At 37.7% G+C, this 21,763-nt stretch overlaps 1 protein-coding gene across 3 annotated transcripts in view; it reads right to left on the bottom strand.

Annotated features, from left to right (window-relative positions):
- Nucleotides 1-21,763, bottom strand: part of LARS2 (leucyl-tRNA synthetase 2, mitochondrial) — a 92,956-nt gene that overhangs the window by 11,376 nt on the left and 59,817 nt on the right. The window contains exons 14-20 of one of the 3 annotated variants that reach the window (XM_072853790.1): nucleotides 20,998-21,135; nucleotides 12,076-12,179; nucleotides 10,686-10,868; nucleotides 8,282-8,508; nucleotides 7,232-7,309; nucleotides 4,993-5,104; nucleotides 2,259-2,667 (exon numbers count right to left, since the gene is read on the bottom strand). In XM_072853790.1, coding sequence (XP_072709891.1) covers nucleotides 2,567-2,667; nucleotides 4,993-5,104; nucleotides 7,232-7,309; nucleotides 8,282-8,508; nucleotides 10,686-10,868; nucleotides 12,076-12,179; nucleotides 20,998-21,135 — 943 coding nt within the window. In that variant the 3' untranslated portion in view covers nucleotides 2,259-2,566. Of the gene's footprint in view, nucleotides 1-2,258; nucleotides 2,668-4,992; nucleotides 5,105-7,231; nucleotides 7,310-8,281; nucleotides 8,509-10,685; nucleotides 10,869-12,075; nucleotides 12,180-20,997; nucleotides 21,136-21,763 lie in introns of those variants that run through there. The other 2 variants (XM_072853788.1, XM_072853789.1) reach the window with 2 other exon arrangements.

The following is a 21,763-nucleotide window of genomic DNA, read 5'->3' as shown; positions in this document are numbered from 1 at the left end:
TGTATTGTACTGCTAGTATAGTAGTACAGAACTGGGTAAAGTCAGGAAAATTTACATTTACTCAATACAGTGCTAGGAGATTAATTTTATACATTCCCTAGTGACAGATGTGGAGCACAAGGAGGGCTGTGAAAAGTCTGGGTTGCTAAAAGCAAACTCTAGAATGTGTTTCCAATTTAGCAAACTCCACATGAATCCTTTTAACCTTCTGAAAATGATCTGCCTTCCTCCATTTGTATGGACTTACTATCCTTCACTTTGGGTTATTACTCTTGGATGAAAAAAATATTTTTTTTAATTCCAAATCGTGTTTCTTCTTGAATTCGTGAAGGGGGATTTCTGCATTCAGATTTTCAATTAAAATCTGCAACATCAATTAGCTTCTACTCAGCTCTATTCTTTACAGAAGACTTTTTGAGCAAGGACTGAACTCAGAAGAAGAAATTCTTGCAATAGAGCTATTGCAACGACAGTTAAAATGTTGCTAGGACAATTAGACATTACAAATTCCAATAATTATGTTTCATTTCAATACATCTTCAGATGTGTTTATCATCAGTGTAAATCTTTCATGTGCCATCTCTAATAAAAATTTAACAACTCACAATAAGCAGTTTCATATCCTTGTCTGGACAGCAAAATACTGTACTACTACAAACAAACTAAAAAAAAATACATCTCAAATGGTGTCTGTATATTCCTCAGATACAAGGTTTCAGGAAGGAAACAGATTTCCTCATCCTGTTAGTGTTCATAAACTGCCAAGATATCAGCCGGATGAACTCTTCCCACACTGAGGGGCTACAGTCGCTTTTTATGTTATTAAGCGATAAACCAGTGTATTCACTGCACAATTAAGACCATTAGGTTGACACGCCAAAGTACTGAAAACTGTTCCTTCTCTAAGCAGAAGAAAGAACTACTTCACACACAAAATATCAAAGCACTGGGTTACTCTTGTTCAGCTGCTGAAAGGTGAGGCACTTATCAAACAGCATTCAAGCAGCTTTTCTCTTCACTAAAACTGGAAATATTTACTGCCAATACTGAAGTATGCTCTTCATCCAGCTCACAAAGGGACCAAACTCTTCATTCCTACCTGATGCATGAAAACAAGATGGTCACATATAAACTAAACCCCATGGCAGAATAATTATTCAGCTGCAGAAGAACAAAAATTGCTGTATCTTGAATCTACCTAATTTTACTTTAATTGTACTTAAAAGTTGAACGTTACATCCGAAGCATCCTTGGGATATCAAACTGAAGTTCTGAGTTTGCAAAGTTTATCAACAAACTAACAAAGAAAACATAGTGGACTAAAAAGCTAAAATTTCAAATGAACTCTGATGGAACTCCTACAGAGCAGGATAGCATTATTACAATCAAAATTACTTATACCCCCGATGCTGGTCATTACTTAGAATGTCAAGCAAAGCATCTTTAATTAATAGTCTAAAATTATCTTTGTAATTTTCCTAATATTTTCATTAGTTGTCAATCATTAAGATGGACTGATTAGCAGTTAAATCCAGCTGTAAAGAACTTTTTTGCTAATCAAGAGGATACCTACATACATATTTATACCCTTAGCCAAGTTTTAATTTTTACAAGCTATTGTATTAGAAAAAAGTGATTTGCAATTTTTTTTTTACGTTTCATTGTGATCTGTGTCAAATACCTTTTAGATTGAAATGGAAAACAATTAAAATGCAAAAAAGCATTGTTAAGGATAAATATGTTAAGGATAAAGGATTGTTAAGGATAAAATGCAAAAAAGCAGAATGCAAGTATTTAAGACAATTTGTTAGATACTTAAAATTTATCATATCATGTTTTGCAGTTAAATGTTATTTTTTTCAAGCAAAGGAGAATATTTAATGTAATTACTGAATAAAACTAACAGTATCAGATATTTTTGGACATCAGAACCTTCAAGATTTAATATTTATAGATCCTAGCCTCTTTTGCCTAGCTTTTTATTCCAAAACTAGAAAAGGAAAAAAGGTTGATTGATTTTTTTTCAATTTACAGCACACCTATCATTTAAACTTAAAAAATACTATTTGCACCTGCATAAAAGCTTCCAGTTGTTAAAAGTAATTTTATTACCTCCACAAAGCCTCATTCCAGGTGCTTAGCCAGAAATTTCTATAGTTCTGTAGTTTAATTGTCTTCAAATCTTTGACAGAATTAACTTAATATAATACAAAACATTAAGCCAAGGTCTTATTGTAGGTTGTCATTATTTCACATTTATTTTTAAATTCCTTTGTAATTCTTCTTAAATGTTTCTTGACCATAATCAGTGATCAGAAAAGCATAAAATGAGAGATTACAATGCAACAGTAAAAGTATTATTCATCCTGTGAAGCACAATGCAAACAGGCAAAATTAATGAGAATCCTCTTTTCTTCTCTCTCTTTTAAGGCTGTAGTAAAATTAATATTAGGCATATCTTACTATGTAGTAAACACTTTCTAATGAGAAACACTAATAAGAGAGCAAAATCCTTTTTCTTCAAAAAAAAGCTTAAATGCACAAGGAAGCATAATGTGGTTCAGAGTTAACACAAGTCACTGTTCCTACCAGCATTCTTACTCAACTGCAAAATTATCTGTTTGATATTAACTACAGGGCTTCCAAATTTCTCAGTTTCATTTTCCCCTGTAGAAAGAAAAAGGCTTGTTTTAATCACTAAAGCAAACAAAATGTAAAGGCTGCGTACAAGTTATTTTAGAATGAAATGTCAATATTTAGTTATAAATACTTTGCTTATGTGTTGTTTATTATTGGCATTACAATAGCAGACAGAGGCTTCCATCAAAGTGTGGGGGTCCACTGCTATAGGTGTTATTTATAGAGCTAATAATATACAAAGTCCTTTTCCTGACTAGTTTACAAGAGAGGAAGCAGCACTATCCCTACATTTAGATGCAGAGCCAAGATACAAAAAGAGAGACTTACTCTGAGTGTGTATGGAGAACCAATGCACAAAGAAAACTAAACAGAGTATTTAGAAAGCTTAATTTTTATACTGAAATTATTTAAAATAAGAAAGCATCATCACCTATACATAATAAAGTTTAAGAAATTGGTTACATCAGAAGAGCAACAAGACTTGGTGGAACCAGAGTGCAATTCAGAACATGAGCTTGGGGAATCTTTCTCTAGACTACAGCTGGACATTTTCCACCAGAAATCCCAATCCCAGGACAGAATTGCTAGATGTTGGCTATTTCAAAATAATAGTCTTCTTACCACATTGCAGTAGTTAAATGTACATACGTTGTCCTGATAAAACTGTTTAATAACTTTGATGTAATGTAATGATGACCATGCTAAAAGAGATTGTGATTTTCATGTTTAGTGATAAAATTCTTCAGGCAGTAATCACCACACAATGTTTTTGTATGCTAGTTGCACTGAATTACAATGCCCAGTCTTTGGACCACACAAGCAAAATTTTATCTTTAAATGCAGACAAAAGCTGAGGACAATACAGTCCCAATTTTTATATGCTTCCTTTTCATTCTTACATCAGAGAGAGATCCAGAAAATATTTACCATTCTTATTCTCCAGTGTTTTTAGTAATAAGAAAAGACTTCCTTCTCTAACATTCAAAACGTTACAGAATTAAGCTTTACGTCTGACAAGTTACATTAATTAAGCCACCCTAGTGTTCTTTGTCATTTTATCAAACATATTTGATAATTCTATATTCCCTAACATGTATTCGAATTTCAAGTTCACAAGGCACTGTATGTGTAAGTAATTAGCCTGGACCACTTCTGTTTCCATGTCAACCAATGCGGAAAACAAAGTTGTGGCAATTACTTCCATATAAGTATAATTTTAATTAGATGGTACTTCATATTGTAAGAGAATATTGACCATAAGTAGCTTTCTCCAGGTGGATCATGTCTGATGCCACTCTTTATTCTAAACAATTAAGCCTTTATGAAGACATCTTAAAAACACTGGAAATGAAAACACAAAAAGAACCCCACTCTCCCTAATGTATCTTGCTGTTTCCAGTGTCTCTGCCCCTATGTTACTGCTTTGAACAAGAGCAGGCTTTCTTTGGCAGTTAACGTTATTACAGGGCCATGCGCAGCTCTGAAATAGAAGCTATTAAGTAGCTCTGCTCTGTAAACACTTGAATGCAGAAAGTTTTAGGATGACTGTTGAAAATAAAACTGTTAAAACAGCATCCAAAAGCTAACATTAGGTCCAAAACCACATAGCAATTTGTGGCCAGTCTTAATGCAGAATATATTCCTATCTTCCCACATATGTCTTGGGACTTCTCCCAATAAACCTTAAAAGCAACTGCTGAACTCCGGCGTCCACATCCCTTGTTTCACAGGGTTTAACTGTAGCAGCACCACGCAACTTAGCCCACTTGGGATTCAGACCTCAAGGTTTACAGCTGTGATAGATCTTAAAAAAATTTCCTGTCTACCATTCCCACTCTCTGCGAGAGGTTAATTTGCAGCATAACGTCCCTCAGTCTCTGGAGAATTTTACAAGAGTAGGATTTTTATTGAACACTCCTTTAGTCTTTTTAGTATACAGCCCTCTGACATGGTCCTCTCTGCCTGAATTCCTGAAAGAAAATATTTGTAGTCCAAAGACACTGAAACAGTTGTTTGAAAAAGGGCTGTTTCTAGTCTCGGGTTCAGCTTTTAATACTTTACATACAGGAGCAGCTAGCAGCTGACATATTAATTCCTCATGCAAGTCCTGTCTTGAATTTTTCTTCCTTCTCCCTTTCTTTGCCTAGTCTCAAGAAACCCACCTTTGTATGCAAAGGGAAAGAAACTAAAAGCAGACAGATCTGGGAACACCACAAGTTTCAAGTTTGTTTAGGAACTACGACAGAAGGTGACATGATAGATGCAGAATTGAGGGATAAGTGACACATGTATTATGTTAACTTTTTGCCTTTTTTCCTGCAACATCAATAAAAAGTGTATTTCTGTAAATACCTTTCCACATCTCTGATGCAATGTGTGGAGCCATAGGTGCAACCATGATGCAGAGTGTAGCCAAAGCATCTTCAAATTCTGCGCTGTGGAGAGTAAGAGGCCGAGAAGCTTGCTAAGCGAAAAGACAGAAGGAAAAGAAAATCAATTGTTAATAGAAATATTCTGGGGTGGGTGGGGCAAGTAGTTTAATTAAGAAAAAATGCAGTAATAAAACCTAAAATCAATGTCTATGCTCAGGACAGTGTAATTTCATAGTAAGTTAGAACTTTACTAAAAGTTCTGGAGAATTAAAATTGCAACTCTTGGTCACAGAGTGCTCTCTAACACTTGGAAGCTAATCCTGAAGAGGCTGATGCAGACCCTTGGGGATCTGCTCTGGTAGGGGAGTCTGAACACAGACTGTGTGGACAACTGTGGCCCTCAAAACCATTTTGGGTGCTGCCACTTCTAGAAATGCAATCTTAGATAAAATCAGTGCTATCTGAGAAGAGGTGAAGGACTTGTATAAAAGAGTAAAACTGTGCTGAATACAGCATGGTTTTTGTTGGGACAAGGTTCACTTGTACAGGATCCTAGAGTGGCTTACATAAAGCTGGATTTAGTGACGAAGTGAGATTTTAGAGCTGAAGGAAGGTTTGGGAATGAAAAGCGCAGCACAGCCTTCTACAGTTTGATGTTCAGATTGCTTTAGTAAAGTGTGCAGCTTCTCTAGTACAGAAAATCTTTGATTTCTTGCAAAAGGTGCTAGACTGACAAAATTAGAACCTTTATTCCTCTATTTATTATATCTGAATAGAAAAGAAACAGCACTAAAAGTAGCCGGATAAACTTTTTCTTTCTTTGCCTGTTCTGACTCAGAGAGATTACATCCCATGGTAAGTTCAGATTCTGCATTTATTTTGTAATTCACCTCTCTAATGAAACAGTGCAGAAAAATGTCAATACATGTCAGCTTATGAGAAATATTTGGTGGGTGTGATGAACACTTGTTCCCGTCTACTAGAAAAATGTCCACGCCCAGTGATTTGTTTGACACAGACCACAAATGTTATCAGATGGTACTAATGAGGTCAGTGCAAACTAGATTTGATTAAGCTTTAGTAACTACTACCTGTTTTCTGTATTTAATCTTCACCCACCTTCCCACGTCCTCCTTTCAAATGGGACCGAAAGAGGAAGTGTTGCCATCCTATAGGGAAACTTGTTCTTGAAAGACACTGCACTGACTTCTTTGGTCAAGAAATATGTCAGTGGTCAAACAGCTGGCTGTCCATAGGACACTGATTTTTATTTATTTATTTATTTACTTTTTAACATTCACTTATCACCATTCACCAGCCCAAAATGCATATGAATCACTGAGCTGGAGATAAAGAACCACGTGTCACCTTCCCAACACCACACAGTATCCCAGACTTATGTTATTTCAGTATAGCACTTGTGCATGCCCTACTTAACTTTTCATTAAGTTCCTTGACTTTGCCAATAATTTCCTTGGAATCCATAGGGTATAAAATAGTATTTCAACAAAGAAGCTGAAAACCCCACATTTTAATTTGATTTCTGGTCTAGATCACATTACCATTATATGTCTAAAAGAATGCTCAACCAGATCTAAGAGTAGTAACAAAAATGAAGGTAAGAGTTTATTGTATTTGATCTATCACCACTGGCTGATAAACAACAATCTAAATTAAAAAAGCTAAAGACTTAAGTTATTTTTGCTCTTGTTTTAAAAAGGGAATTTGTAAACTCTATTACTAGCAGACAGTTCAGTGGTGAAAGCTGTCTCTGAGGAATGTAAGGTTATGTGCAATTTTCCTTGTAAAGAATAACCCTTTTCTTTAAATCAGAACGTTTGATAATTCTACAATGTACTGCTGTACCTAGCTACCTAAGCAAATTGTTTAAAAACAGAAGAAAGAACAGAGCTAAACAAAAGGTATCCTTTGAAATTACAGGATGCAGGTGTAAACATCAGAACCTAGTAGCTCTAATACTGTCAAGCTCATCCTGCAAAACAATGTATCTCAGGGTTACAGTGAGACTAGAACATGCTGCTTTTGAACCAAATAATTCCACCTAAGTCCACGAGGCTCTTGAGTTAGTAGCAATGGTAATGACTACAAATGACTTTTGGAATGCTGGACCTATAGTTTGGGCAGCTCCTGCTTTGTATAAAAACTTACAGGAACAGGGTATGACAGAAAAAATACCTTCATTCAGATCACATACTTACATGGAGTACGTTAGTGAGGCTCATCAATCGAGAAATAGCTGCATTGAACAAATGATCCTTTGTAAAGTACTCTGTTACCTTGTATTAAAAGAAAAGGTCTGTCACTAATTACTTATTCTCAAACATGGAGTATATTACCTCTTACATGAAAATCACTTCGGCATGCAAACACATCATATATGCAACCACATGTGTGTATGGGGAAATAATAATCATATAAAAATTCAGTTGACTAGCTCTCACTCTGTTTCAGGATTTTAAAAGCTTCAATCAATGCCAATTAGAACTGTGTATTAGTAATCACCCTTTATTTTCTTTAATAAAATATCTTCCCTTTGCCCCTACAAGAGGCCTTCATACTTGTAAATCCAGTTATGCTGTTGACAGCTTGTCCATCCATAGCAAGATTGTAATTTTAATGTCTGTTAAAACACTTGGAAGGTCCCTCACCACAGGATTTAAATCAGGAAAAGTCTTCATCCGTAGAAAAATATTTTAAGTTAATTTTGCAGGTATTTATGTCTCCTTCTGATAATTGAATTGACACTAATCACAGCATGAGACAAACATAAGAAGAGATGAACAATCATTTCAGTACTTTTTTGTTTAGGATATACTAATACATTTTCTCCCACAACTTTTTTTCATTCTATATGAAACAGCAGGCATGATAATGAGGTGTGAAGCAAACAGATCAAAAGTTCTTGTTAGGAATAATCTACATAACTCACCTATAGCTTTGCTACTGGAAATGGAGTTACTCCAACCCAGACTGATAATCTTTTAATGCCATAACACTTCATACTTTAAAGGAGACACACAGCAGAGAAATTTTGCCAATCCAAATCTTACTATTTTGCAAGAGTTCTGTCCCATAAGATTTGTAGGTAAATAAAATTACTTATACAAAGATTAGTTCACTTAAAAATTATTTTATGAGCTCCTCATCTGGGTAAAAAGAACTTTTGGCTCTGTGAGTCAAGCATAGGATTTTAGCATGAGCAACAACTTATTTAGTCATTTACAAACTATGTAAGTGTTTCTTTTAACCTCAGATATCACCAGATTCTTCTGCTCCCAGATCCTTCTGGCTTCAGCCTTCTCTTTCTTATTCAGAAGCTCAGGATTGGCCATGGTTCCTGAAGTCCTTGCTTCAATAACTTTGGTTACAAGCGTCCAGAGGCGTGTCTGCCATCTCTGAACACCTGGCATAGCATCAGCTGAGATCAATGAAAGATTACAGAAACAGATTTCAGTTACAATGAATGAATCCAAACCTTTAAAGAAAAGCAGAAAGGAAACTGAATGCTAGAGTTAAACTTTTTAAAAAACAACGACAACTGTATTTTAAATGAAAAATGTCAATGCAATTAAAAATGCCTTTACGAATAATGCTGGGTTGCCTTAATGGAAAGAAACGGTAAGATAAAACAAAAGTATTTTCCTGCAATGACTTTAAAACATATATGCAGCAAGAATATTTGCTAAATCTGTAAAATAACCCAATGTTACGCCAATGTTAGAATGCTCATCTTGTGTTTTAATGACTCAACAAAACAGTTCTACATGCTCTCATTTTTCAAACTCATGGAACAATACAAACATACATATATACACACAAATATGCACACACATATTTTTTAAATTGAGAGGTTTATTCTAAAATTTGATTTTAGAAATTACATATACTTTGTTGCTACAGAGATGCTACTGTGCTAACTGGTATAGGCTCTGATCCTTGGTACCTCCTTTTGACACAGCTGTTTGGGATGGGGAGATTATAAAGCTGTTCACCCTGACCCTGCAGGCATTAGTCCTGTGCCACGGCTGCTCTAAGAATGTGTTGCTGTGATCTAGGGACCATGCTACAGAGAGGCCCCAAGCTACTGCTGCTCACAGCCACGTCCTCCATGTGATGTAGTGCAGAGCCATTAGTGAAGGCTTGAGGTACAGCACTGATATGGCTTTAGCTCTCTCTTCCAGATGTGTTGTGTTTCTACTAGACTGCACAGCACTACATCACACTGCACTGCACAGTATCAACATACCCTAAGATCTCCCAACTGGCAAGAGCTTCCAATTCTGCTCCAGCAACTGCACTTCAGAAGACTTCCAGAGCTACTACTCAACAGGGAGAAGTAAAAGACATGTGAGTGACTGTAATACAGGTGGATTACCTGTCTGATTGCACTAGATGAAAGACTTCCTGCATGTATGGGAACAGTAAAATATAACCTGATTGACGATCTCTGCATGATCCTCATGAACTCTCATAGGTGGGACTGGGAGTCTGATGCTCATATTCATTATTCTCATACTAATTTAGTTATTCCATTGTCAAGATGGAAAAATATAGCAAAAAGACTGTGTATCACTGAATTAGCTGCTTCAGAGGGAATTATGTACCTGTGTACTGTTAGGGACGCAGGAATTACAGCTTGATTCCAAGTGGTTGGGGTTTTTAAGAGACATTACCTCTTCATATGCCTAGCTCTGTACTGTTATGATTAGATGATGACAGAAAGCCAACTGAGAAAAGTCATATAGTGCACTCCTCCAGTACATACAACAGTGCAATAGTATGTAAATAAACATATATGAATGTAAAGGGCGACAGACACCAACTGAAATAATGCTTAGTGCAGGCTGACCTAAAGAGCAAGAAGCTAACACAAGAAAAAATGAAGAAATATACCTTTTTAAACCAGGCATGGAGTGTTTTATTAAAGCTTTATGCAACAAGAGGGCTAGATTTAAATGCATGTATAAGACTACATTAAAATGTATGAACCACAGTAGATAAAAGAAATTAATATCTGTCAGTATGACAAATTGCATGATGGCAGTAAATAAGTGTGTAGGAGGGTAAATCTTATCTTATTCAAGAGCTAAGCTCATAAAAATGTCATGGGTGTACAAATATTAGTTACTGGGAACTCTGATTATCTTCTAATGAGATTCTTCTGGGAAGTACTTCATGGTCCAGCTTACAAAAGCCATTGCATACATTTGTAAATAAATGGAAATAATAAAAAATTGCAAAGTTTTATCTGTAATCTGATATGACTTAAAAAAAATCTTATAATGAAGAAGAAAATCTTAAAATAATAATTTTCAGTCAATCAATCATAGCTAATAAAAAAATAAGAGAATGAGGTCCAGGTTTGCACTTTATTATTTCAGAAGAAAATACCACTTGAGAAGTACTTTTCATACATGCTTTTAGCTTGAAAAAGGTAAGCTGCTTGCAATAATCTTGCAAACTGCCTCTCAGTGACAGGTTTGTGACCCATTCTCTTTTAAAAGAAACAAATAATAAAACCTGCTTATTATACTTTTATGATTCAGTTGTTCCAAAACTTGAGCATCAAGCACTGTATTAATTTTGTGTTTAAAATATAACACACTAGGAAAAAAAAACCCCAAACCAAACAACAGAAGCAGTCCAACTTACTTTTAGCGTCCCACAAAATATCTTGTTCTGGAGGAGCAGCAAACAGAATGTAAAGACGTAGGGTGTCAATGCCATACTCTTTCACTAATTCTTCAGGGTCTATCCCATTGTGCTTAGATTTGCTCATTTTTTCCCAAGCAACTTGGAGCTTCTCACCAGTTTTTAGGTAAACTGGTTCAGTTCCTAAATATTAAGACATACACAAAATATTAAAACAAATTTTGCTCATTTGTAACTGCATTTAATTTTGTTCCCTAAGTACAAGAAGAAACAACTATTTCTAGTGGCTTCTTTTTTTTTGGTTTTTCAAACAGTTTAAAGAGGAAAACCCATTGTAAACGTAATAAACCTTTCCGTCCCAAGTTTTTCCTACTTTCATGTTTTAACACAATTAATATCCCAATGCTTCCATTGCATCATGACAAAGTCTCTTTCTACTGTTTGGAAGCTGTATCTGGCACTCATCCTCTGTGCTACCTTGATAGCCCCTGAGACTTAAGCATTGTTATAACCATGACATTTAAAACCTCCTAGATAGGTGTACTGATTTGGTACAATTTTGACCTGCACTTAGCTTTTAGAAACACCAGATTTCAATTCATAGGTTTCAACTGCAGTAAGTTATCCTGACAAGAACCTGCCTTCCTGTTGCATGAACTTAGAGATGGAAAGGGGCATTTACACTGATAAAGGTGCAACCAAGCAAAAACACCTGCTATGGAAAAGCCCTAGCTTTTCTGAAGAAAATAGGATAGCAGACAGTGGTAAATGTAAGGGGGGTTTTAATTTGATTCTTTAAATGGCTTCTGGGGTTTGTGTGCAGGAGAAGAACAGTGAAAACAAGGCTGCGTGAGAGAGCTTAAGGGAGGCAAATACAACCAAGCCACTCTTGTTGCTACAGCTCCCCAAACAAGGGCTGTTGCTCCAGCTTATGCAGTGAAGGCACTGGACAGAACTTGAGAAACAGCACTTTTTCCTATACCTGTGTTACACATGCCTAATATCTACTGAATACACCAACATCTGTGTTAGCTTTGCCATGGTGTTTTTGTAGGTTGTCTGTTTGCTGGGACTACTGGCTCTGTTCAGTAAGTTGCTGAGCACTGTCTTAACAAAACTGACTTCTGGTCCTTTGGACTACACTGGAGCTAAAATAACACCTTAGCACTGTTTCTGTGCTTGGATGCAAATAAGAGCTGCTGGATTAGTAGGGTCTCTGTGCACTCAGAGTGGATGGGAATCCAAAACTCACAGAAGTTGCTCTCCAGTTCAAATATTACAAGGATTCATTTTCTCTTCCAAATTTTCCCAGCACTGAGACTTGTATACCAAAGCAGTCCCTGACTTTCTGGATGCATCCGTGCTGGTTTTCCCATGCAGTCTCTCTTACCAGTGAGATCAACCTCCTCTCTCTTCAAACACTGGCCTGTTGTTGTTAGTCTGAATGTCTGATTCTTGATAAGACCTTGAACCAAGAGCTTATGGAAAGGCTCCCTAAGGATGGAATGAAAAAGAAACGTGTCTGTGAAAAGAGTTGTCAAAAGCATACTTTATGATAAGCCTCAGGGGCTGAGCCAATCAGGCACAATTATTTAATGAAACAAGAATTTCAAGTTGACTATACATAAATGGGTGTCACCTTAGAAAGAGTACTTTGTGCATTTATTCATGGTGGCTGGCTGGCAAGTGTAAGTATTTATTTGTATTCTGCACACATTCTTTCATCCTGATTTAGTACTGAGTTATTCTAACGTCACTTTTCAAATTAGCATATGGATAATACACAAAAGTTTCTTGGCCAGCTGTGCAATTTCACTAACTTCAAGTTAAATCCCCATTTGTAAAAGCATTCAAGTACCTGGCCTCACTGTCTTACAAATATTTAGTTCTAGCTTCTCTCTGAGGAGCACAGCATTTTGAACAAATGAGAATCTCACTGCACATTTCTTTCAATAAACAGAGAAGTTTCCCTAACATAAGCATGTGCATGCCTTGTCCCTTTGCAGAACTAGTCATGAAGACCTACCTGTAAGAAAAAAGTACACTAGAAGAATGCCAATGTTGGAAAGTTCACGTCAGTGGATCAGTTTTTTAGCATCTTGAATATTAAAACTTTACTTTTCTATCAAAATTTATATCAGGGAGAGTAAACTCTCATCAAATGTGTGTATGATAGAGCTAAAAAGAGCCTTAAAAGGACCAAAGCTAAGGGCAATGGTGCACTCAGCAAGAAATAAACTCTAAGTAAACACTGCTCTGGTTGACGGATACATTATTGCTGCCGCCTCCTTTAATGATCTTGCATTTCTAAGTCATCAAATCAGTTGTCTGTTATTGTTTTCACTGAAAAAAGGCAACAAAATTAATCTCCAGAGGTTTTGGTCCCCACTCGATAGGTCAGGAAAGTAAGGCAGTTCTAACAGCAACCCCAAGAACGCTAGGGGCCAGGGAGGAGGTATGGAGCCAGACCCAGAAGGCACACAGTCTGGGGAGTCTTCTCATGGGATCCTCTGATGCAAAGACATTGGTGACCATTATTTTGGAGGACATGCTAATCAGCACTGGTTACTACTGACTTGCACCTCTTAATGCTCACATGTGTGCTCAACATTAAGCAATGTGAATCCTCCCCTCTTCCACCTAACAAAGCCCCACATATTTACCAAAACAACTTATGTAAAGAGGATGCATCACTTATATTTACACATTTTTCAAAAAGCTAAAATAAATCCATCCATCTAAAGAAGAAAGAGTAAAAATAGGCTTCCACATTTTACTTCACATGTACAAAAAAGTCATAATCCAAAACACTACTCACTTTTATGAAGTCATTTTAGTATTTTACATTATTAGGCAGTATAAATTATATGACAATTTATCTCATTATTTAAACCACTGTAATTGATTTAATAATATAGTTAAAGTATTATTAAATTTTATAACAATTATGCATATTTTAACTGTATTAAAGCAGGTATCTTCCAAGTACTACTCTTTAAACCCTTTTGATGACTCTGAAGTAAGGAGATATTTGAAAGAAAAGCTTTAAACTGGGAGAGAGAAAGTGACAGGCTTCATACTTTATCTTCAACATATTCATATTTGAACACGAGTTTCCTTCTTTGCATATTTTTTATACTTCTAAATATTGTACAAGTACTGGCACATAGTGTATCATTCAGTCACCAAGCAGCACTAGTCTCTACCATGCCACCTGGTTTTATCAACAATGTTAAGTAAGAGGAGCAATTCAAGCATCTCCATAAATATTTTCCTAAACAATGTTTCATAGGTTGCCTGAAAAATCCTGTTGTTTAGAAATAAATTAAAGGAACTTAAGGAGATGACAACCAAAGCCAAATTTAGACAGTACAAACAAGAAAAAGTATTTTAAAAATAGGAGGTAATAATTATCTAAAATCTCAAATAATTATCTCAAATTACCCAAGTGAATTAGAAGATGAAAATCAGGAACACAAACCTGGTAATCCTATCATCAACAAATGGTGTAAAAATGCTTCAGGAGATAACTGTTCAGGATAAGTTTCTTCTACAAACTAAAGACATTACACCAAGGAAAAATAAAAAAACTTTTCCCCCCTATCATTCAGACTTCAGTCTGGTTAAGATCTCAAACAGTTATTAAAATAGCTACACTTGCTGCTATCTAAAATAAAGCTAACGAGGTAGCCAGAACATCCAAATCAGATAGGGCTCTCCACTGGAAGTGATTTTTCAAGGAACACTTATTTTTAATGACAAAGAGTTAGTTCAGATCATACGCCAAGTTATTAAAAGCTGAATGCAGGAATGAGCATTTCCTATTTTTGTTTATGCTGACAGAGGCTACAAAAATGCAATACAAAATACATTACCAAGTATGGGGAAAAAGCCCCCCCTGTGTTCCTAGTGGGAGACGGCAGGAGAATGGAGACATGCCCAAAATGAGAAAGCCAGAGCCCATTTAATAAACACAGGGCTCAGAAACGAATCGAGCAGTGTACTGAATTTCTCCTGAAGTGCACAGTGATTTTGCCAGTGTTGTGGTGGCTCCATCTCATGGTCACATGCAGAGTTACACGTTAATTTTACATTAATAAAACCGCACACCTAAACCCTTCCCCTTCGAAGAAAGCGATGTGTTTCTTGGCTGCGGAAGGGGACTGCCAAGATGCCGCAGCCCATCAGGTGTGATGCAGTTCAGTATGTATACTGCAGCACCCACTCATGGCCTGGCATCATAAACACCTCCTGAGCCAAATACCACTGGGAACAACTGAAACTCAGCTATGTTTGGACAGATAGACACTTCTGGGACAGTAAGCGAAGAGGTGGCTTGAGTTTCTTTGAATGCTCGATCACCTTTCAAGTTGTAAGGATGCTGGAACGGGATATGCCTTCACCTGCCTGTAAGTCTGTTTGCGCCCACGCTGGACTATGGGCACTGTGGCCTTAGTTGTGTGCAGCTTTTGATCACGTTTGTACGTCAGATGGGACCCCACCTGTGAAGTCTGCCTGACACCTCCAAGAAAGATCATCTGTGCTAGCCATGAAGTGTGTAATCCATCCTTTTCCTTTCAGTAATGTTCATATACAGTTTCACTTCTATGACAGAGGAATCTCACTATATTGGAGCACACAATGGATGGAAGGGTAAGTGTGACTGACAGATCAGGAACTCCTGCTCAGTGCCATGTCCTCAAGCTCCTCATTCTGCTCCGTGCAAGGAGCAGACTAGCGGGACTTTCGATCCAATTACAAATGACCTGGCTGAAGGACTCTGTGGAGCCTTCAACAGTGGACTCAGAAGAAGGGATAGCTCTAGCAAGGGAGCTCACTGCATGTATTGCATCCCACACTTCCAGAACGGCTGAGAGCACCTGACGCTGTGCCCTAGAGTCAAGACAAGACCTTCGTCAATCACTGTCAGCTGAATTCAGGTGCTTGTGAAACCTGCAGTTAGATCTATCTGTAACAATCTGGCAATCCTGTAAAAGGCCAGAAGTGACTGGGGGATGTGGGAGCTGATGATTTTAGGCAGAAAAAAGATCAAACAATATTGAACATTCAGATTTTACACAGTCAATAGCTGAGTGCTTTTACTTAAAATCAACACTAGTGATAAAGTCCCTAATGAACACAGAGAAGCTCTAACATCCTTCCTTTACAGAATAAGCTATTTCTGTCACACACGTATCTTCTTTTATTCTATAACACAGCTATGCAAGAATAGTGCTTTCTTACTCAACAGATTTGCTATCACAGCCAAATCTGCTGACTTAATGGCAACAATAAACTTTTTTATTGCTTTATAATCCTTCAGAGAGAGTGTGCTAGATTCCATTTACAATTATTCATCAGACAGAACTGATTACTAAAGTCTAGGGAAGAGCCAAATTCTGTGTAACTTGTACTTGCAATAATACAGTTGCGCAGGTGTAACCGAGTGTGTCAGCACACACTTGCCACGGTGGATTAAGCTGGAACAGATGAGGAGGTTGCTGGCCACAGCTGCCTCCCTGGCCCCTCTCCCAGCAGTGGTCACAGCTGGGAGGGCTGACTGGCTTGTGAATTAATTCCAGAACTGATGCACTTTACAGACCAGATTGCTAAAACAAAATGACATCAATTTGGGCTTAATCTGTTGTCACATGTACCAATACCCAGAGGGTGCTATTTATTCTGCCTTGTCATTACAGAGGAAATCAGCAGCAGTTCCCACCATCTCCAGTTCAATGCATTAAAAATATAAAATAGAAGACCATGCGCCATCTTCAGGGGATATTTAAACTACGTTTACACCTTTACAATTTTAGATGCCTACAAACATTGCATTTTCTATGAAAGCATGCATGACATCTGTAAATGAATGGCCTATAATATTTATATTGTAATAATGTGCATCATATTTGAAGAGATTGCTTTGAAAATCTAAACTATGGAATTTTAAACTTTTGTTTTCAACCTCATTATTATATTAATAGCCATTAGTACAGAATTTAAGACTATCAGGAAGTATTTCCATGGATTTGAAAGTCAGAGGATAGGAGCCAAACAATGAAAATTTCCATGAAGAAAACGTATCAAAATGAAAAATTACTACAGATTAATAGGGAAATCATAAAAATTTGTCAGGATACTAGATAACACTTTAAATGGTGGCAGCTCTCATTAACTGAGATGTAGCAGAATTTTACTAATTTAATCAGTGAATAAGACCTGAGCTACTAGAGAAAGACTGAAAATGCACAAGAAGGCAGTGTTTTTTAACATTTTAATGTTTTCCCTCAGAGCTGCAGGCTTCGACACCATGACTTTAAACTTCCTCACAATAAGCTCGTTGTTTCTAATTACCCTTTTCAGATCTCTCAGACCAGCCCTTGAGCAGTCCTAACAGAAGACTGAGCAAAAGTGGCTTCTGACCAATGCTAAAACATATTTAAGACACGTGGTAATATTTATAAAGGAGTTGAGATTTCCATATCAAAACAAAATCCTAATTCGACTTCATGGCTTAAAAGCACCTAATGCTTTAAGTGTGTAGAGCTAAAGCAAGCAAACAATTTTGCGCATGATGATGAATTTGTTACAGTCATCTTGCATTCTGAACGCCTGTATAAGCAGTACGTACAACAGATCCTAGGGGCAATGCTGTAACGTATCTTCACATGTGCAACAGTTCTTGAGATTGTATATGGCCTCAAAGGAACTCTCCGCAGTCTTGCAAACTACTTCTACAGAAAGCAATTTTGATTTTCTCTGCTATTGTCACTAGACATAGTCAGTGCTTCTTGAGCATTTGTTTCATTGAAGTTAAGAGGTTTTTTTCTGCAATTTGCCATATTTAGACCACTTTTGGCACAGTAGTTTGGTGCTACTGCTCTGTCACAGTGGATTATAAACAAAACACATTCCAAATTCATACAGCTACAGAATCAAGGACTCTTAAAATAATGTAGCTTGGAAGGGACCTTTGGAGGTCATTCAGTCCAACCCCTTTCTCACAGCAGATCTAACTTCAGGTTGCTCAGGGCCTTGTCCAGCTGAGTTTGGAAAATACCCAGTGATGGAGATCCCACAACCTCTTTGGTCAAACTGTTCCAGTCTGGCCACCTTCACTGTCAAAATTATTTTCCTTCTAGCCAGTTGGTCTTTGCTGCAGCCTGTGACTGTTACTCTTTTCCTTTCTCTGTACATCTCTGAGAAGAGTCTGGTTCTGTCTTCTCTATAATCCTCCTGTAGCAGACTGCAATTAGACTCCCCCCTTAGCCTTTTCTTCTCCAGGGTGAACACGCTTAACTCCCTTAGCCTCTCCTTGTATGACACATGCTTCAGCCCATGACCATCTTAGTGCCCCTCCACTGGACCCTCCCCAGTTTGATAAAGTCCCACACACTGGGGGGCCTCAAAACTGGGCACAGCATTCCAGATGTGACTTCCTGAGTGATGAGCAGAGATAACTGAAGCTGGACATGCTTTTGCTAATGCAGCACAGTATACTCTCAGGCCTACTGCTGACTCACATCTAACTTGGTGTTCACCAAGACCCCTACAGCCCTTCTCTATTGTGCTCCTCCTCACATACTTGGCCCAGCCCTGTCTGTTTCCATGGGTAATCTGCTCCATGTACAGGACTCTGCATTCACCTTTGTTGAACTTCATGAGATTCCTGTCAGCACTTCAGACTTGCTCCTCCAACTTGTCAAAGTCCTTTGCATTGCAGCCCTGCCATCCAGAATATCAATGGCTTCTCCCAGCGTGCAATGAACTTGCTGAGGGTGCACTTTGTTGCACTGCCCAGGTTGTTGATGAAGATGCTAAACATGATTGGCCTCAGCAGTGACTCCTGAGGAATACCACTTGCAAATAGCTGCCAGTCAGACTTTGAACATTGACTCCTTGAGCCTGATGGCCCAGACAGTTTTTCCATTTGTGCTGTAGTCCACTCATTCAGTCTGCATCTCCCTAGTCAGACTACAAGGATGCCACGGGAGAAATTGTTAAGAGCCTTGCTAAAGTCTTAGTAGAAGATATGCACAGCTCTCTCCTCATCCACAGAGGGAATCATCTCACCACAGAAAGAAGGCAGATTAAGTTGAGCATAATTTCTCTTGCTAAATCCATAGTGGCTACTCCCAGCCACCTTGTCTTTCATGTGCCTGAAAATTACTACCAGGATGACATGCTTTAAAATATTCTTGGGGACCAGTGTGAGGCTGACTAGCCTATCAGTACTTTGGATCATCCTTCTTGCCTGTTCTTGATGATGAGTTTTGCATCTGCCTTTCTCCAGTCAACAGGGGCATTCCCTGATCACCATGACCTTTCAAAAACAATTGACAGCATCCTCACAATGGTAAAGGCCAGCTCCTTCAGCACCCTTGGATACATCCCATTTGGTCCCATGGACTTGTACATGTCTGGTTTACTTAAGTGATCCCTAACTCAACCGTACTCTACAGTGGGTAGTACCTCTCTCCCTCAACCTCTCCTACTAAGCACAAACCTTGACAGCAAAGGTCAAGGCAAAGGTTGTCCTTTGCTACTAGGCTCTTTGTCTGATTTTGTATCAGGCCAACACTCTCCTTGACGTTCCTGTCAATGTATATGCAGAAGCCCTTCTTATTGCCTTCACATTCTTCACTGGTTTCAATTCTAGATGAGCTATGGCCTTTTCTAATTCTACGCTGCCTACCCAGCTAATGCTTCCACATTCTTCCAGGGGTAGCCCATCCTCGCTTCCCCTTTCCATGCTTGAGCTCACTCAGGAGGTCCCTTTTCAGCCAAGCTGGTCTCTTTTCATACCTCATCATTTTCTTGTACACCAGAATGGACCACTTACTTTGCAAGCAAACCTCCCCTTCCTTGAGGTCTCAGTTTACAGTGACCATACTTCAGCCACCATAGTTAACGTTGTTTTGGGAGATGGAAGAATTTGACTAGCAAAAGAACATTTTGCTGCTGTGTGTTACAGCTCCACTAGATGGCTGATAGATAAGGATTGTAAAGTCTTTTGTAGAACTGATAAGCCTGAAATTGCTTGCAAGGCAAAGCTCTGAAATTCTCTGCTTAAAGGAACAGTGCCTATGACAGAAAGGATCTGCTTTGAGAGACCCACTCCCTCAGAGAAGGAACAGCGTTCCTGCTGCAGCTGTGCAAGCTGGAGACAGCAGGTGAAACACAGGTACACAAATCATCCACATCCAAAATCTCAAATACAGCTTTCGCTGCAAACTATTTTGCAGGCAAGAATGAGTGATGAAAACACATCGCCTGTCTTCATCAAATGATTATGAAATAACTCAGGGAAATAGTCTGCTGGCTCCACTAACTAGTCATCTTTTTCTGGCGCACAGCTACTTAAGTTCTACTTTTGTAGCAAAACTGCTGCATTCAAGAGAGTTCAGTGCCATGTATATGTAGGTTCTTCTTTTACGTCAAGTTTTTAGAGTGGATACTAGTAAAGAATGAACGCATACGAGTTGCCAGCTGAGAAATTACTGAGCAGTTGCTCTCACGGGATCACTCATTTTGACTCAATCTAGTCAAACATCTCTGCTGATGGGAGAACTGGACAGAGCATGGGGCAATATTTCACTATTCTGGCACTAGTATCCTCCCTGTTGAGGCATTCCTGTGATGGCCTTTTAGGGTAAAAAAAGGGCAGAATTTCAGTGGAAATGGGGATTTCAAACTGGGAACCTGAGAGGACAAAGAATAGAACATCAGATGACTCACCTTTCTGTCTCAAACTTTACCTCTAACAAAAACAGAGGATAATGAATTAGGCTATAGCAGCATCAGCAACAAGAGTAGTTACAAGTAATTATATAATAAGTCATTAAATAAAAAATAAATTGTCAGCAGATACATATACTGCTTTTGCTTATCAAGAACTGTTTTGCACTGTTCAGCTCCAATACTGCAGTGAATTATAGGAGTGCTTATTTTTCTACATATGCATGGTTCCACTGAAATTAATGGCATTACTGTGCATGAAGTTACCTAATTTGAAATAATAGCACTACTCAGAATGCCTGAAGTTACAAGTTTATGCAAGCTTTTGCAGGCTGAAAATCTACAGCAACATTTTATCACTTGCTTTGAGCCAGTTCATACTCATGTAATAAAAATGCAATGTATGTATGCATACAGAAAATGACTGTGAGAAACCAAGTAGTTAGCCAAGACTGACAAGCAGGAAAATTCAGGCTTATTCAATGTAATGTTCTATCATCATAACAATGTCCACTAACACTCTTGCTAGTCAAATGAAATATGAAAGATTTTTATAGAAATATATAAGGCTTACTTGTGTTTTGTCATCTTTAGGTCATGGCAAAAATGGCTGAAAAACCTCGCATAGAATAAATGCATAACTGCATGCTCCTTTCCTCCTATGTACAAATCCACAGGCATCCAGTAGTCTGCTAAGTCATTATTAAAGGGCCTGAAAAAAAAACAATTATAGAAAAAATACAATATGGAAAAGAAAGATCAGCTCTACTAAAGTAGTTCATCATACTTGACTAGACACCGCTATTTACTGAGAGCTATACATGTGTAATAAAACTTTTATTTTGCTATCAGATCTCTTTAATTCTTAAGAAGTGATATGCTTATTAAATTATAGACGAAATTTTAATTGCGTCTGAAAAGCAGATGCACAAAAATATTATTTTCATATATTTTAAGGAAGCAACTAAGATTTCACATACATTACCTGAGAAAGCAATGAAAATATTTGCTTGCTCTTTAAATGATTTTTTTCATAAATACCCTGTTGCTAGCCTTTACATTTTTTAGTATTTATCAAGTTTTACATACAAATATATTACAGTGTAAGAAAAAAGCCATGCCCACTCAAAAACAGTTGATTTTTTTTAATCGGAGGTTTGCATTGTTGCCATTAGGGGGCAATGAAGCAGTTTACTATAAGGTAGCAAAACATTTTGAAGAGTCAGATGGGTCATCGTACTCCAACTGAAGGATGCTCTATGAATTTACAGTAAATTTGTCATTTAGAGCATATTTACTATGTCGTTGGAGGTCACCTGCATGGTTTCCTAGCATTGCCT

Source organism: Ciconia boyciana, chromosome 2 (genome assembly GCF_034638445.1).
Source record: "Ciconia boyciana chromosome 2, ASM3463844v1, whole genome shotgun sequence".
In the NCBI taxonomy this organism is placed as follows: Eukaryota; Metazoa; Chordata; class Aves; order Ciconiiformes; family Ciconiidae; genus Ciconia; species Ciconia boyciana.
This window is presented reverse-complemented; position numbering and strand designations above follow the sequence as displayed.